At 48.2% G+C, this 13,282-nt stretch overlaps 6 protein-coding genes across 7 annotated transcripts; 2 read left to right on the top strand and 4 right to left on the bottom strand.

Annotated features, from left to right (window-relative positions):
- The first annotated feature begins 2,348 nt into the window (after positions 1–2,348).
- LOC112349372 (pentatricopeptide repeat-containing protein At4g02750-like) lies at positions 2,349–4,385 on the top strand. The gene has a single exon (XM_024683663.1). It carries the CDS (start codon positions 2,349–2,351, stop codon positions 4,383–4,385), a length of 2,037 nt encoding a protein of 678 aa, XP_024539431.1.
- Positions 4,386–4,476: 91 nt separating this feature from the next.
- LOC9658996 lies at positions 4,477–5,640 on the bottom strand. Its single transcript, XM_002978678.2, has 4 exons — positions 5,557–5,640; positions 5,259–5,506; positions 4,725–4,917; positions 4,477–4,672 (listed from the first exon to the last, which is right to left on the bottom strand). The coding sequence occupies exons 1-4, from the start codon at positions 5,626–5,628 to the stop codon at positions 4,538–4,540; spliced, it is 648 nt and encodes a 215-aa protein (XP_002978724.1). The 5' UTR covers positions 5,629–5,640; the 3' UTR covers positions 4,477–4,537.
- A 4-nt stretch (positions 5,641–5,644) lies between these two features.
- Positions 5,645–6,715, top strand: LOC9658674 (probable carboxylesterase 18). Its single transcript, XM_002978790.2, has one exon. It carries the CDS (start codon positions 5,708–5,710, stop codon positions 6,695–6,697), a length of 990 nt encoding a protein of 329 aa, XP_002978836.2. The 5' UTR covers positions 5,645–5,707; the 3' UTR covers positions 6,698–6,715.
- A 51-nt stretch (positions 6,716–6,766) lies between these two features.
- LOC112349378 (omega-3 fatty acid desaturase, chloroplastic-like) lies at positions 6,767–8,753 on the bottom strand. Its single transcript, XM_024683690.1, has 8 exons — positions 8,392–8,753; positions 7,971–8,060; positions 7,839–7,905; positions 7,696–7,788; positions 7,455–7,640; positions 7,293–7,373; positions 7,094–7,231; positions 6,767–7,030 (listed from the first exon to the last, which is right to left on the bottom strand). The coding sequence occupies exons 1-8, from the start codon at positions 8,649–8,651 to the stop codon at positions 6,863–6,865; spliced, it is 1,083 nt and encodes a 360-aa protein (XP_024539458.1). The 5' UTR covers positions 8,652–8,753; the 3' UTR covers positions 6,767–6,862.
- Positions 8,754–8,831: 78 nt separating this feature from the next.
- On the bottom strand, positions 8,832–11,041 carry LOC9658673 (omega-3 fatty acid desaturase, chloroplastic). Its single transcript, XM_024683689.1, has 9 exons — positions 10,907–11,041; positions 10,222–10,837; positions 10,073–10,162; positions 9,948–10,014; positions 9,783–9,875; positions 9,541–9,726; positions 9,412–9,492; positions 9,221–9,358; positions 8,832–9,130 (listed from the first exon to the last, which is right to left on the bottom strand). Exons 2-9 carry the CDS (start codon positions 10,743–10,745, stop codon positions 8,969–8,971), a joined length of 1,341 nt encoding a protein of 446 aa, XP_024539457.1. The 5' UTR covers positions 10,746–10,837; positions 10,907–11,041; the 3' UTR covers positions 8,832–8,968.
- A 445-nt stretch (positions 11,042–11,486) lies between these two features.
- Positions 11,487–13,191, bottom strand: LOC9658995 (NAD-dependent protein deacetylase 2). Of its 2 annotated transcripts, none has more exons than XM_024683592.1 (8): positions 13,056–13,191; positions 12,860–12,944; positions 12,632–12,779; positions 12,437–12,553; positions 12,233–12,379; positions 11,952–12,157; positions 11,773–11,890; positions 11,487–11,722 (listed from the first exon to the last, which is right to left on the bottom strand). In XM_024683592.1, the coding sequence occupies exons 1-6, from the start codon at positions 13,150–13,152 to the stop codon at positions 11,972–11,974; spliced, it is 780 nt and encodes a 259-aa protein (XP_024539360.1). In that variant the 5' UTR covers positions 13,153–13,191; the 3' UTR covers positions 11,487–11,722; positions 11,773–11,890; positions 11,952–11,971. The 2 variants fall into 2 exon arrangements, with proteins under 2 accessions (XP_024539360.1, XP_024539359.1); XM_024683591.1 differs by having other exon boundaries at positions 11,487–11,698.
- Positions 13,192–13,282: the final 91 nt, after the last annotated feature.

The following is a 13,282-nucleotide window of genomic DNA, read 5'->3' as shown; positions in this document are numbered from 1 at the left end:
CTTTCGTAGTTGCTCTTGTCGGTTCGCAAGGTTTGAAGGTGAGTATGGAGCTGTCTTTGCTTCCTGCTCATACGAAAAAGTTTCTTATTTCGTTTCAGTGGCTCACCCCAGAAGATGCTGGCAACGTGAACGTGGTGGAGGCAACAAAACAACCACGAGACCTGTTTATAGTGGCGACCTTGTCCTTGAAGAAACTAGCCGCTCACGCCATCGAGGAAGCTTCTCGTGGGGATGTTGTACAGACAGCAGAGGCTCTCTCAGTATTAGATCCTGCAGACAAGGATTCTACGGTTCTTGTAATCAGCACCCCACTCGACCCAGCTCTTGCCAAGTCGACGTGCTCACCAGATTAACATCTGATTACTAGAAATAAAATGTTAGAAATCTTTTTACTCAAACTTGGGCAAGTCTGTACGTAACAGTCGAAGCCCTTGGGCTTCCAGGGTGTGGTTGTGAGCCGATTGGATCAGAACAGCCACATGATCCTGCAGACACTTGGTCACAGCTGCTACGTCGAAGGGACAGCCAGCAAGAGACCTCCAATTGCCAATAAACTTTCCGTGTTACGCACGAAGATCTTCAGTATCTGCATGCGAGTATAAAATCATAAGTGAGAAACAAATACTTTGTAACATAGCAAATACCTCATAACACAAGCCACAGGGCAATTTACTCAAGCCAAAATTCTCGAAGTTGGTACCAGTAGTGCCAGAGCTCACCAGATGGCTCACTATTTGCATCTCACAGTGCAAGGTTCCAGAATGGAGAATACATTCAAGAACCCCGCCAAACTTCCTTTGAAAGCGAGCGGCGTGCTGCTCGTCAACCAGCTGCATCCCCATATTTGACATAATGTCAATAGGATTTGTGTACTTCAGATCTCCAGGAAAAAAGATCCCCATGTATCTAACTCTTCCACATGCTTGAGTGAAAGAGGAAGAAACGGCTTCAGCTCTGCCACCAACACCTGTGCAGCATTTTGCAAAGAAGCAAGAATGCTGAGAACAGGACCAGTTTCCTTGTTCGGAAGTGTTTAGTTAGAAATCAACTTGCCCATAGCCTCCACCAAAATTTGAGCAGCTGTTATACTCATGAGAGAGCACGGACCTAATAAGGGTTAAGTTAGATCAGAAAGCAGCACTACCTTTGCAGTGTTTAGACATGGCTTCCACTTTTGGGCCCAAAAAGTAGACAACACAGTCATGCAGCAATTCTACGTCTTCGTTGTTTATCGCATCTACAATCTGAGAGCTCTTGATCAGATCCTGATTAAACAATATAGTTAGAAGATAAAAAGAATGGGAAAAAAACATGACTGGTACAGTTCTGCATTTCGGTGTCAAGAACCATCACTAGCAGAGTCATGGTGTTACTCCATACATATGATTCACGTGGAATAAGCGTAGCACCGAAGAGTTGGACAAGATATGCAAGTAGAATGAGAGTGCCATAAAAGTCTTCTTGTTCACGGGCTTCTCTCCTTCGAAACCCTCTAGACAAAACGAAATTTCGATCAAACATTACAAGTGCTGTAATGAAATTTCGATCGCAATCAAGAATGCGGTATCGGAAAACATCACAATCCGAATCGACAAAGAGCGAGCGCTATCCGGCGGCATGAACGCAATCCGCGCCTAGAATTTCCGGGAAACAAAGAATATTCACGGCTTTAGAAGATTTATCCGACGTAGAAAGTCCATTCACTCTTTGTCCCTCTTATCTCCAACTATATTCCTCTAGGATTTCTTCTTTGCAAATTCTCAGCTCCAGTCTAAACTAAGGTATTTTTGCTTCCAAAGTCCACCATTTGTGATGAAAATCCTCAACCCTTTTGGATTTGTTGGCCATCCCCAAGTTACGTTGTACCTGAAAAATAACAACAGTAGGAGAACGATGATTAAGTTTTCTAAGGAGGAAAGGAGGGAATGCTTCAATCTCTATGAGAAGGAAGCTAGCAGTAATAAGGGAAAGAAAAGCTAAAATCTATACGAGAAGTTCGTAAGGACAATGGAGGGAGCAAAAAGAAAGAGAACTTGCACAGCCATGCACAGGAGAAAATTGGATTGTGAGCTTTACCTGTATATTGGGATATAGACCAGTGGCGATCCTGCCATTCGACTCAATGCTGATCGGCCAAGGCCTAGCTGTGCAGCAAAATTCTCCCTTGGACCACTCTGGTGCTGGAACCTTAGCGCCTGGGCCATGCTCAACAAATCATCGATCTGCCATACCAAAACCAGCGAATCATCAGAGGAAGCCGTCCCGATACCTCGATTCCAGAGCTGATCGGCCAAGAAGGCCCATAGACGGCGGTGTCGCCATCGAACGCTCCAGATTCAAATCTTTGGATGGAGCGAAGCCACTGTGTGCGTCTCCTGGAGGGCTGTAACACGCTCTCGCGGGCGCAAGAGATCCACGAGCGCGTGCGCCGAGGCATTGGATCGCTCGACGTGTTTGTCTACAACAAGATCGTGGAGATGTACGCGCGGTGCGGCGGATTGGAGCAAGCGAAGCAAGCGTTCGATGAAATCCCGCACAAGAACCCCTTTTCCTGGGTTTTGATGCTCTGCGCGTACTCGCGGAACGATCGCTTGGACGATGCGAAGCGGCTGTTCGATCGGATCCCGGAGCCCGACATCGTCGCGTGGACCGCGATTCTGAGCGCCCACATTCGGAATGGGGCGCAGATCGATCGCGCGCGAGAGATTTTCGATCGAATTCCGGCTCTCAACTCTGTCTCGTGCACCACGATGCTCGTCGCATACGCGCAGAGTGGAGATCTCGAGGAATCGAGGCGGATATTCGACTGGATGCCCGAGAGAAACCTCGTGTCCTCGACTGCCATGCTCGCTGCATATGCCCAAACTGGGCATATCCTGGAATCGGAGCGAATATTTCATGATATGCCTGCGTGGAATCTCGTGACGCTGAATGCGATGCTGGCGGGATATTCTCAGAGCAAGGATCTGATAAATGCCGAGAAAATATTCCACTCGATGCCCGAGTTCCAGCTCCCCGCCTGGAACGCGATGATGGTGGCATATGCCCACTCTGGGTATCTGGAGCGTACAAAGATACACTTCGATGGGATACCCGAGCATGATATTATCTCGTACAATACTCTCTTAAACGCTTACGCTGGAAGTGATCAGGTAGAATTAGCTAAACATTTGTTTGACAGAATGCCCCAGTGGGATCTTGTCGCGTGGACATCTCTCCTTACGGCATATGCCCAAGAAGGGAATGTTCTAGAAGCTAGGCGTACGTTTGAGAATATGCCAGTCCAGAACCTTGTGACGTGGACCTCGCTGTTGCGGGCTTACACACAAGCCGGCAATGTCAGCGAGGCATTGAGTGTTTTTAGGGCCATGCCACAGTGGCAACTGGCCACGTGGACGTCCATGCTTGCGGTAAATGCCCAGTATGGGCATTTGCAGGATGCCGAGCGATTGTTCTCCCAGATGCCGCTCCGGCACCTGGAATCTTGTACGTCAATGCTAGTGGCGTACGGAGAGAGCGGTGAAGTAGAGAAGTCCAAGTCCATGTTTGACCAAATGCTCCAACATGACGTCGTATCGTGGACTGCTTTGCTGGCTGCATTTGCCCTCTCAGGGCATCTGTTAGAATCCAAGCGGATCTTCGACAATATGCCCGAGTGGAACCTTTTCTCGTGGAACACCCTCCTCGCTGGCTACTCACAGAATGGTTTCTTGAGGGAGGCGTTGTTGTTATTCTTTGCGATGCCGGAGAGGGATTCCATGTCGTGGACGTCGCTCATTGTTGCGTACTACCGCAATGGGCTGCTCGTGAGGGCCAGGCGAGTTTTCGACATGATTCCCGAGCCAGGAATCGTCTCCAGGAACGCAATGCTCGCGGCCTACTGCCAGAACCTCGAGAGCTGCAGTGACCAGCTCTGTGATCTCTTTGACACCACCAAGATCACGGAATCCCCAAACGATATCTGCTTCGTGCTCCATCTCATTGCCTGCAGTCAAGGAGGGAAGCTCTACGCTGCTAGATCCAGCTTCATATCCATCACCCTCGACTTCGGAATCCCCCACTCGAAGCAGCACTACTGCTGCATGCTTGACACGCTGGGCCGAGCTGGGCATCTGGAAGACGCTCGAGATCTCATCCAGGGAATGCCCTACGTTGCTGAGGCTGTGGATTGGATTTGCTTGCTTGGCGCTTGCAGGAGTCACAACAATCACAAACTGGGAGCTTGGGTGGCAGAGCGTGTTCTTGGTGGTTCTAACATAGAGAATTTGAAACCAGTCTATGTGCTGCTTGTGAACCTATACTCTAGAGGAGATTCTTCCATGTTGGGAAAGTCACTGAGGAGGCAAAGCCTTCAACAAGCCCAAAGATACCAGTTGGCAAGGTGATCAAATACAAATCTTTTTTATAAGGAATATTTCTTCTTCAAAATGCAATGAGCTAGCTAAACGAAATTTTTACAATCATGGAACTGGTAAATGTTCCCAGCTATTTTAGCTATTTTGAAGGCACAAAGCTGGAAAATAACGTGATACCTGTATCATTCTCTTCTCTTGGAGAAGACTACATCCGATCGTAGCACATACTTCACTCCTCTACGGACAGTCTTAGCTTCGTGTAGCATGCATTCATCGCCATGCAGGTGCAGCAAAGCCATCCCTGAAACAGGAACAACCTGCAAATGCCATTTCTTGAGAAAAACCGAAAGGATGGCTACGCAAACTCACCCCTATTGCTTTGTTTCGGCCAGTGTAAAACACCGTTTCTCCGCCAACAAGTTGAGAGTCCCGCGCTCCCTTTTTGGATTTGATAGCCATCCCCGAGTTTAAGTAGATCAAAAGCGTGTACTCGGTGGCATGATCGGCATCAATTTCTACGCTCTCGTCTACGTGCTGACCAAACCGCTGGCCTTGGTTATACCTGAAAATCCACAACACTTTCAATCATTGGAGATAGAAATCAAGGAGCAATAGAGTACCACAGCAAGGGAAAGGAAAGAGAACTATTTCGATGCTTCAATCTATACGAGAAGCTCGTAAGGAGGCACTACAGAAAGTGAAAGGAAAGAGAATGCTTTCGATCATGCGAAGGAGTAATAGAATACCACAAGAAGGAAAAGGAAAGGGGATTATTTTGATGCTTCAATCTATATGAGAAGCTCGCAAGGAAGTAATAGAGTACCACAGGAAGGTCGTAAGGAGTGAAAAATGGATGGATTTGGAGGCATGAGAACTTTAAGGAAACTGGATCGTGAGCTCTACCTGTAGAATCTGATGTTGGGGTTTAGCCCTGTGGCGATCCTTCCATTCGATTCAATGCCATCAAACAGCGCCGCTAGGTCCGCATTCCAGAGCTGATCGGCCAAGGCCTGGCTGTGGAGCGAAATTCGATCGTTGTCCCTGAATGCCTCTCCCTTGCTGGGGCCAAGGCTTCCCTGGTGCTGGAACCCTAGCTTCTCCGCCGCCGCGACGAACGCATCCACCTCGGCCGTGCTCAAGAGATCATCGATCTGCCATAGCCAAGCAGGGGAATCATCAAAGAAATCCGTCTCAAACGTACCGTGAAGAGATGGATTCCCTTGAGCTCGCGGCGTCGCAACCCGCGCTTGGAGCTCACGGCGGGCCAAGACATTTAAATGCGCATAAACCCTAAAAACATATTCGACACTTTATAGAGAAAGATCCATTAAAGAATTTTTTCTCTGTTGTCCATGGCCAATCCGCCATTGGCCACGCCATTCGCTGCGAGGATCGCGGCATTCATCTGGAAATTCATGGCGCTTCCATTCATCCTCCGCGGCGACGGCAGCTTCAGCAGGCGCGCGGCCGATTTCTTCGACCGCAAAACCCCAGCAATCGACGCGGAGGGAGTGAGCGCGCGGGATCTCACAATCGATGATCAAGACACCGATCTCTGGGTCCGGATCTTCACGCCGAGCTCCTCCTCGTCCACGCTCCCCGTAATCTTCTTCTTCCACGGGGGATTCTTCGCGCTTTGCACGCCAGCATCGCCCCATTTCGACGCCCTGTGCCGCAATCTCGCCACGGCCTGCGCAGCGATCGTGATCTCCGTGAACTACCGCCGCATTCCAGAGCACAGGTACCCGGCAGCGATCGACGATGGCTTCGAAGCCCTCAAATATTTCCAGCAGCATTCTTCCAAGAACGCGCTCCTTGATCTCTCCAACACATTCCTCGTCGGGGATAGCGCCGGCGGCAATCTCGTCCACAATCTCAGCTCCAAGCTCGCCCTGGCGCGCGAGGATCTCTCCCCCATCGTCATTCGCGGCCAGGTCTTGATCCAGCCATCCTTTGGAGGCGAATCCCTCACGCCATCCGAGAAGGAATTCGCGGATGTCCCTTTCGCGAATCAGCGATTCTCGGAGTGGCGATGGCGCGCGTATCTCCCACCCGGCGCGAGCAGGGATCATCCGGGGTGTAATCCATTTGGCGGAGAAGCGCCGCTAGATTTGGCGGCCATGGCCATTCCGCCAACTTTGGTGGTGATTGGGGGTTCGTGCCCTGGCCAGGACCGCCACGCACAGTACGTGGACAAGCTGATAGCCGCTGGAAAGGAGGCCCAGAGCATATTCGTCCCGGGGGCCTGCCATGGCTTTTACTTGGCTCCAAAATTTCCTCATGCGAGGAAATTTTGCGAGGACATAGCCACATTCGTGAAAATTCGAGTTGCAAGCTCGTGAAAACTTCGATGAAATGGAATTTTTTTTCTCTCAAAACCGAGTTCTAAGATGAAGAACACTAAAAACTGGTCAGTAAAAGAGGTGCTTTTATCTTTACCTTAGCATCGCCGGCTGGATTATTAAAACTCTCCAAAAATTTGGTCTTCCAGAGACAAAAAAACAGACTTACTTCAAGCCTGGATCGCTCTGGTAGAAGACAACATCGCCGTCGTCGGCGACGAACTGGTCTTCCTTGAGGCTCTTGCTTAGAACCTTGAACAAATGGATCGGCACTGGCCCGGACGTCTCAGGCTCCCTGTAGTATTTCCCGAGAATCGGCTTTATGGCTTTAGTCTACACAGGAAATTTGAAAAGAACGTTAATCGATGACCCTTGATACTACTCAGAGAAACTTACGGCTTCGATCAAATGGTAGTGTGGAATTTGCGGGAACAAATGATGCACGACATGCGTTCCAATGTCGTGGTGAATGTTATTGAACAATCCATAGTCTCGGTCTATAGTTGATAGGCCGCCTCGGATGTAATTCCATTCCTGAGATGTAAAAGAGCTCGTTTGAGAGAAATGAATCCTCAGAACAGGAAAATACTTGTACCTTCCCACGATACCATGGTACTTTCTGGTAGTGGCCATGGTGGTGCATGTAAGTAACGCCAGCAATCCACATTATCTGGATCTGAAAATGATAAAGAAACGAAAAGTTAATAAAGCTAGAGTTCTACACTGGATTGCATACTCAAGAGCGTAGAGGACTTACCACGTAAGGAACAAAGTAGAGTTTCAACATCCAGAGTGGCCCGATTCTTATCGTCAAGGCGATCAGGATGGCCAACATGACCGTCCAACACGCGGTTGACGTCAAAACATCACCCCTCTCACTGGGCTTGAACAAGGGGCTCTCTGGATGGAAATGAGAACCATCCTTGCCAGGAGTTCTTTTCACCTACGAGCACAAGAAGGTGTCAAGCTCGAACAATGGAGAATAAACAAATCCTTACGAGATAGAACGGGAATACCAACAATGGCCACGGCAATTGGAACCGTGCAACAAGCTTCAGTGGAGGAGACGACTTATACATGCTCTCAGTCATCTGAAAAAACCATGAAATTTTTGAAAATTTGCAACCTCAGAACGGCTTACAGGTGACCAGGACTCGTCATTGTCTGCGTGACCGTGATTTTGATGATGAGTTCTGTGGCTGATTCTCCTGCGAGGCCGGGGAATCAGTCATGGCGGAGGACAAAAACAGGACAAGAGAATCTGATCACTCACCACCCATGATACGGGACCAAAATAAACGAGTGGACAAAATGTCCTACGACTGTGTTCACGTCCTTGTTGTCAGAAAAGCTTCCGTGTCCACTGCATAGAAAAAGAATTCATAGAGTAACTTTCACGCAAGTTGCTCAAGGGAAGTAGAAGACAAACTAGAGACATGTTCTAAGTCACAAAAAACCCAAGAAATAAAAAAACAAAAAATAAAAAAGCACGCACGCAAACGTACATAAAAAGTATAAGAAAAAATAAATATCGAGCGCGAAATCCAAGAGAAAGGGAACTTCGAGGCATTCAGGTGAAAGAATCGCAATGCAGGGCACCAGAAATCCAAGAGCAAACCAAAGAGACAAAATTCTCACCACTGCCATGCAATGAAATCCAATGCGAGTCGATGGAAATGGAAGATTTTGCTTACCAGTCGTGGCCGATGACGAAGAGCGCCCAGAAGAGCGTGCCTTGCGCGATCCAATACGCGGGCCAGACGAGCCAGTGATCGAAATATCCGGCAATGCAGGCCAAGATCGCGACGCCCGCCAGATCCCTGGCCAGGAAGCTCAAAGATCTGCCCAGGCTCTTGTTCCAGCAGTGGCTAGGGATGGCGGAGCGGACCTCGGCGATGGTGAACGGCGGCGGCGCTGATGGATCAAACCCCTTGGCGTCGCCGTCGTCCGCCATGGATCGATCGATGGAATCGATCTAATGGCGATCGATCGGATCGCAAGAGCCGCCGCCTGGATTGCCGCCAAGAAAAGAAAGAAAAGACCTCTGTATAAAAGCTTCTAGGGAACCCCTATCGCATCTCTCCACTGGCATTCTTTTATATTTATAGGTAGGCTCCTCCTGATCAAACGAATCTTTCGAATGGGACCCTTTATAAAGATCAAGGTCTCAAACTCTATATAACATTTCTGGAGAAAAGAATGCTTTTTGCGTGTTTTCTTTTTTGTTGGCTTCGCATTTTCGCCAAAAAATGATTTTTTCATTGTTCCTCTTTAAATGGAGTCCCGCTGGTAGAAGACAATGTCGCCTTCATTCGGCACAAAATGGTCCTCCTCGAGGCTCGACTTAAGAATTTTGTACAAGTGCAAGGGAAGCAGGCCAGATTTTTCTGGTTCCCTGTAGTATTTTCCCAGCACAGGCTTTATCGCTTTGGTCTACACCAAGAAAACAAAAAAAAAAGAAAAAAAGAAAAAAGAACCACGATTAGCTCGATCCGAAGCAAAAAAGCGCTAAGATGAACTCACAGCTTCCACCAAATTGTAGTGAGGAATTTGAGGGAACAAATGATGCACGACGTGAGTGCCGATATCGTGGTGGATGTTGTTGATCACTCCGTAGTCTCTGTCTATGGTGGAAAGTCCCCCTCTCATGTAGTTCCACTCCTAGAGTTCCAGCATAAAGAGCCTTGAAAAAAAAAACAAAGCTTGCACAGTACCTTTCCTCTGTACCACGGAACCTTGACTTCGTGCCCGTGATGATGCATGTAAGTCACAGCATCCAGCCAAACAATATTGATCTGCGGTCACAAGCATCAAACGATTGCGTAGAACTCTGGAAAACTTACCAAGTAAGGTACGACGTAAAGCTTGAACATCCAAACGGGGCCAACAGCAGCTGTCATGGCAGCCAGCAACGCCAACATCGCCGACCAGCACACTGTCGACGTTATCACGTCGTTTCTCTCGCTCGGGACGAAGAGAGAGCTGTCCGGATGGAAGTGAGAGCCAGTTTTACCCGGACTCCTCGTCGCCTGTTCGTGAGAAAGATTAGAAACGAGGCAAAGCAAAATGGAACTTCTAGTAATACCAGATAAAGCGGATAAGCAAACATGACCCATGGAAGCTGGAACCGGCCGAAGCGAGTAAAGATATCTGCGTCTTTGTAGAGCTTCTCGGTCATCTACATGAAGAACAGTGTAAGGTAAGAGAAAAACAAAATGGTTTCCACTTGCGAGAGCATCAGGCGACTTACTGGATGCCAGGACTCGTCGTTCTCGACATGGCCGTGATTCTGGTGATGCGTCCGGTGGCTTATCCTCCTGGATTTCCACAAAGTTTAAACTCTAAGCCAAACAAGAAATGGAAAAGCATACGTACCACCCGTGGTATGGAACCAGGATGGAAGAATGGAGAATGTGGCCGAAGACATGGTTAAGCTTCTTGTTATTGGAAAAACTCCCGTGTCCACTGATCAAAGACGCGTAAGATCGAGAAAGAAAAAACATTGCTGGGAGAGAAAAACTTACCAGTCATGGCCGAGCACAAAGAGAGCCCAGAACATCGTGCCTTGGGCAGCCCAGTAGAGTGGCCAGACGAGCCAATTATTCAAGTAAGCAGCACCAGCAGCCAGTCCGAGAACCACCGCTATGTCCCTCACGACATAGCTAATCGATCTCCACACATTCTTCTCCCAGCAATGCTTTGGAATGGCAGCTCTGACATCTCCCAGAGAAAATGGTGGTGGAGCGGCAGGATCAAACTCCTTGGAGAAGTCACCGACCACATCGCTTTGAGGAGCAGTGACAGTTCGGAGTGGAACAGCGACCATTGGAACGGATGGCGAGCTCGAGCCGGGCTTGAGCCTTCTTTTAAGAGCCAAGAGTGGAGAAAAGGAAGAGCCAAGGCCAGCGATGACACACGCTTGCTTGGGCGATCGAAAACTTAGCGATGATCTCGGCGTCTTGTAGCAAAGCTTTGAAGGCAAGGAGAGTGACTGCGAGGAACGGGGGAAAATCCCCACATTTTGCGAAGGAACCAGCACGCCTGCCATCACTCCACCGAAGAGCGCTCAACGAAAGCGAGAGCTCCACTGGTGCGTGACGAACAGGCAAAATGTAGAAACGCGATTTCCAAGGCTCGCAGCTGGCACACAAAAAAAAACAGAGGTCAACGAATCTCCTGTCACGGCCAGATCGAGCTAGAAATTCTCACCTTAGAGATGAGACTCCCAGCGCTCTCCCAGTCCCAATGTGGAACCCTACAACCCTAAATATCGCGCAGCGTGCCGCTGTGGATATGGCGGCTCCTGGCCACGCACTGGCACTGAGAAATTAGGGTTCTTCTTCGCGGGTGTGCGCTGACGTGGCTGGGCCGCCGCCCTTCAGTTGCGCGTACGGTATTAGCAATTTGTAAAACGTGCAATTATAAACTACCTTTATTTTATTTCTACTGCCTTTTTATATAGGGGTGCGAATTGATTTTCTTGTCACTGTTACTTCCTATAGCGGCCTCCAATCGAGATCTTTTTTTAGGGTTTGTCTACTTCTTAGATGCATTTTGATTGATCACTTTTTGTCCATCGACGGATGAACAATGAATGAACGACAACATTAGTTAAGAGGAAAAAGGTCGTGTTTCGAGTTTTAGCTAAAAGGCCACTACCTCAAATTTATATTTTGACTAGTTCGTTAGTAAAACAATAAATTCAAGAGATTAACAATAGGAATAGCGGATAGCATAGTGGGGTGAAAAAGCAGCACGTTCAGGCCATAGCCATACTTCACTTTGTAAGTGGGCGTACCAAGGGACCAGAGATTTTTCCACATTGTCTACAGACCATGCAAATAAAATCAAATTCTCTCTCAACCTTGTCAAATCATCAGGAGAGATTCCAAACACGCTTGCTTACTCCAAGCTTTCCTTTTTCCATTGTTTGTATTGCTCTAGGAGATTGTCCGGTGTTGACAGTCTCTGGCGATTTGATGTGTGCCTGAATCACACATGCTGTCAATAACAACACACAAGGAACTAAACAAGATTAGTTTGGAAAAAAAAAGCCCCCAAGTAAACTATCTTACCTGCATGTATGATTGATGGAACTTTGCATAGTAAACTTGTCTTTGAAAGGGCTCGTCACGGCTTTTGCTTTAGTCCTGTTTGGACCGCGTTTACTTTACGCATCCCCTCTGACTTCCACTGTGGGACAAATCATTAGCAAGAAAAACATAAAGGACGGAACGTCTGTGTAAAAAAGAACCTTTTTTTCTTCCCGGCTTCTTACATCTGAGCCTTGCCTTTAGTTCTCAGCGCTTTGCATGCTTGCACAAGGCGAGGCAACACCTCGCCTGCGTTTCCGCGCAGCATTACATGAGCCAAATGAGAATTGGCAGGGCTGGGATCACAAATGACAATTGTTCCTTGGTTGGATTTGCAGAGCTGCACGAGGCTGTTGGCGGGCGAGACCTGCTCGGACGAAAAAACGAAAACATGAAATGAGAAGTTCAGCTCAAACAACACAAAAGCATCCATGGTGCCTACCACAAGAGAAGTTCCGATCACAAGCATCACCTCCGCAAACATTGCCAGTCGCAGCGAGCCTTCCATCACAGAACTTTGTAAAGGCTCGCCAAAGAGGATCGCGTCCATTCTTAAAACTCCTCCACAACGAGAGCACACCGGAACGCTCTGCAAATGTACAGTGTAAGAAAAAGCTGGGAAAAAAAGAGACAAGTTTGTTTTTACTTTTCCCGAGTTCAACTGATCCATCGCCTCCGAGATTGGTACCTTGCTCCTACAAACCATGCACGACGCAGTTGATCCATTCCCGTGCAGCTCACGTACTTTGTTGCTCCCTGCACGCTACAAAGATTTCCCAATTGGTCGGATACGAGAAGCAAAATAGAGAGAAAAAAAACGGAGAGAGATGATCCCAAGTACCTGGTGCAAGTTATCTACATTCTGCGTTATAACATGTTTCAAATATCCCATACTTTCAAGCTCGGCAAGCGCATAGTGCGCGGGATTGGGCTGAGCTTCTGCCATTGTGCTTTGCATGTCCACTGCCATCTTCCAAAAGAGCTCGGGCCTGAACAGAAAAGTAAACAAAAAAAAAAAAAAAGTTAGAGAAGAAGCTAGAAAGTAAAACTTCTTTTCTCCAGCGCTTACTTTTGTTTGAAAACAGAATAGTTACAATACACCTCGGGATCATACTTTGACCACAATCCCCCGCTGCTTCGAAAATCCGGAATTCCTGGCGGCAATTCATTGTTAGAAAAATCCCTCTCGACACAAGCATTGAGCAATGCGCCATCTAAGACGAATGAAATAACCCGCATTGTGAGCTAGATCGCCGCATTCTTACCGGATTCCACCGAAATTCCAGCGCCAGTAAACGCCACCACCGAGGACGCATTGACGATGAGATCGGCGGCCTTGCGCAGCGCCTCGTCGAGCTCCATTCCCCCAAGAACCCTAAGAAAGCCCTAGTAGCGTGCCCACGACCGTCCACGTGTCCAGATTGTCCACGTCTGATGGTGACGTGGAAGGTTAAGGACACTCTTCTTTTAAGTCTCCCTGTGTAAAGCTGAT

The sequence above is a fragment of the Selaginella moellendorffii genome, unplaced genomic scaffold (assembly GCF_000143415.4).
Source record: "Selaginella moellendorffii unplaced genomic scaffold, v1.0 SELMOscaffold_38, whole genome shotgun sequence".
NCBI lineage: Eukaryota > Viridiplantae > Streptophyta > Lycopodiopsida > Selaginellales > Selaginellaceae > Selaginella > Selaginella moellendorffii.
The sequence above is the reverse complement of the archived record's forward strand: the minus strand, read 5'-3'. Positions and strand labels throughout refer to the sequence as shown.

Bases quoted from the DNA above. Each gene is read 5' to 3' on its own strand.
- LOC112349372 (XM_024683663.1), top strand. From the start codon at position 2,349: ATGGAGCGAAGCCACTGTGTGCGTCTCCTGGAGGGCTGTAACACGCTC.
- LOC9658996 (XM_002978678.2), bottom strand. From the start codon at position 5,628: ATGTCTTGGCCCGCCGTGAGCTCCAAGCGCGGGTTGCGACGCCGCGAG. The intron at 5,507-5,556 runs GTACGTTTGAGA...TGGCTATGGCAG, and splicing joins AGGGAATCCATCTCTTCACG to ATCGATGATCTCTTGAGCAC. The intron at 4,918-5,258 runs GTAGAGCTCACG...GTGGATTTTCAG, and splicing joins CCCAACATCAGATTCTACAG to GTATAACCAAGGCCAGCGGT.
- LOC9658674 (XM_002978790.2), top strand. From the start codon at position 5,708: ATGGCCAATCCGCCATTGGCCACGCCATTCGCTGCGAGGATCGCGGCA.
- LOC112349378 (XM_024683690.1), bottom strand. From the start codon at position 8,651: ATGGCGGACGACGGCGACGCCAAGGGGTTTGATCCATCAGCGCCGCCG. The intron at 7,232-7,292 runs GTACAAGTATTT...TTTACATCTCAG, and splicing joins TACCATGGTATCGTGGGAAG to GAATGGAATTACATCCGAGG. The intron at 7,031-7,093 runs GTAAGTTTCTCT...TTTCCTGTGTAG, and splicing joins ACTACCATTTGATCGAAGCC to ACTAAAGCCATAAAGCCGAT.
- LOC9658673 (XM_024683689.1), bottom strand. From the start codon at position 10,745: ATGGCAGGCGTGCTGGTTCCTTCGCAAAATGTGGGGATTTTCCCCCGT. The intron at 10,163-10,221 runs GTAAGTTTTTCT...GTCTTTGATCAG, and splicing joins TTTGTGCTCGGCCATGACTG to TGGACACGGGAGTTTTTCCA. The intron at 9,359-9,411 runs GTACTGTGCAAG...CTGGAACTCTAG, and splicing joins TTCCGTGGTACAGAGGAAAG to GAGTGGAACTACATGAGAGG.
- LOC9658995 (XM_024683592.1), bottom strand. From the start codon at position 13,152: ATGGAGCTCGACGAGGCGCTGCGCAAGGCCGCCGATCTCATCGTCAAT. The intron at 12,780-12,859 runs GTAAGCGCTGGA...TTTTCTGTTCAG, and splicing joins TATTCTGTTTTCAAACAAAA to GCCCGAGCTCTTTTGGAAGA. The intron at 12,380-12,436 runs GTAAAAACAAAC...GTACATTTGCAG, and splicing joins ATCAGTTGAACTCGGGAAAA to AGCGTTCCGGTGTGCTCTCG.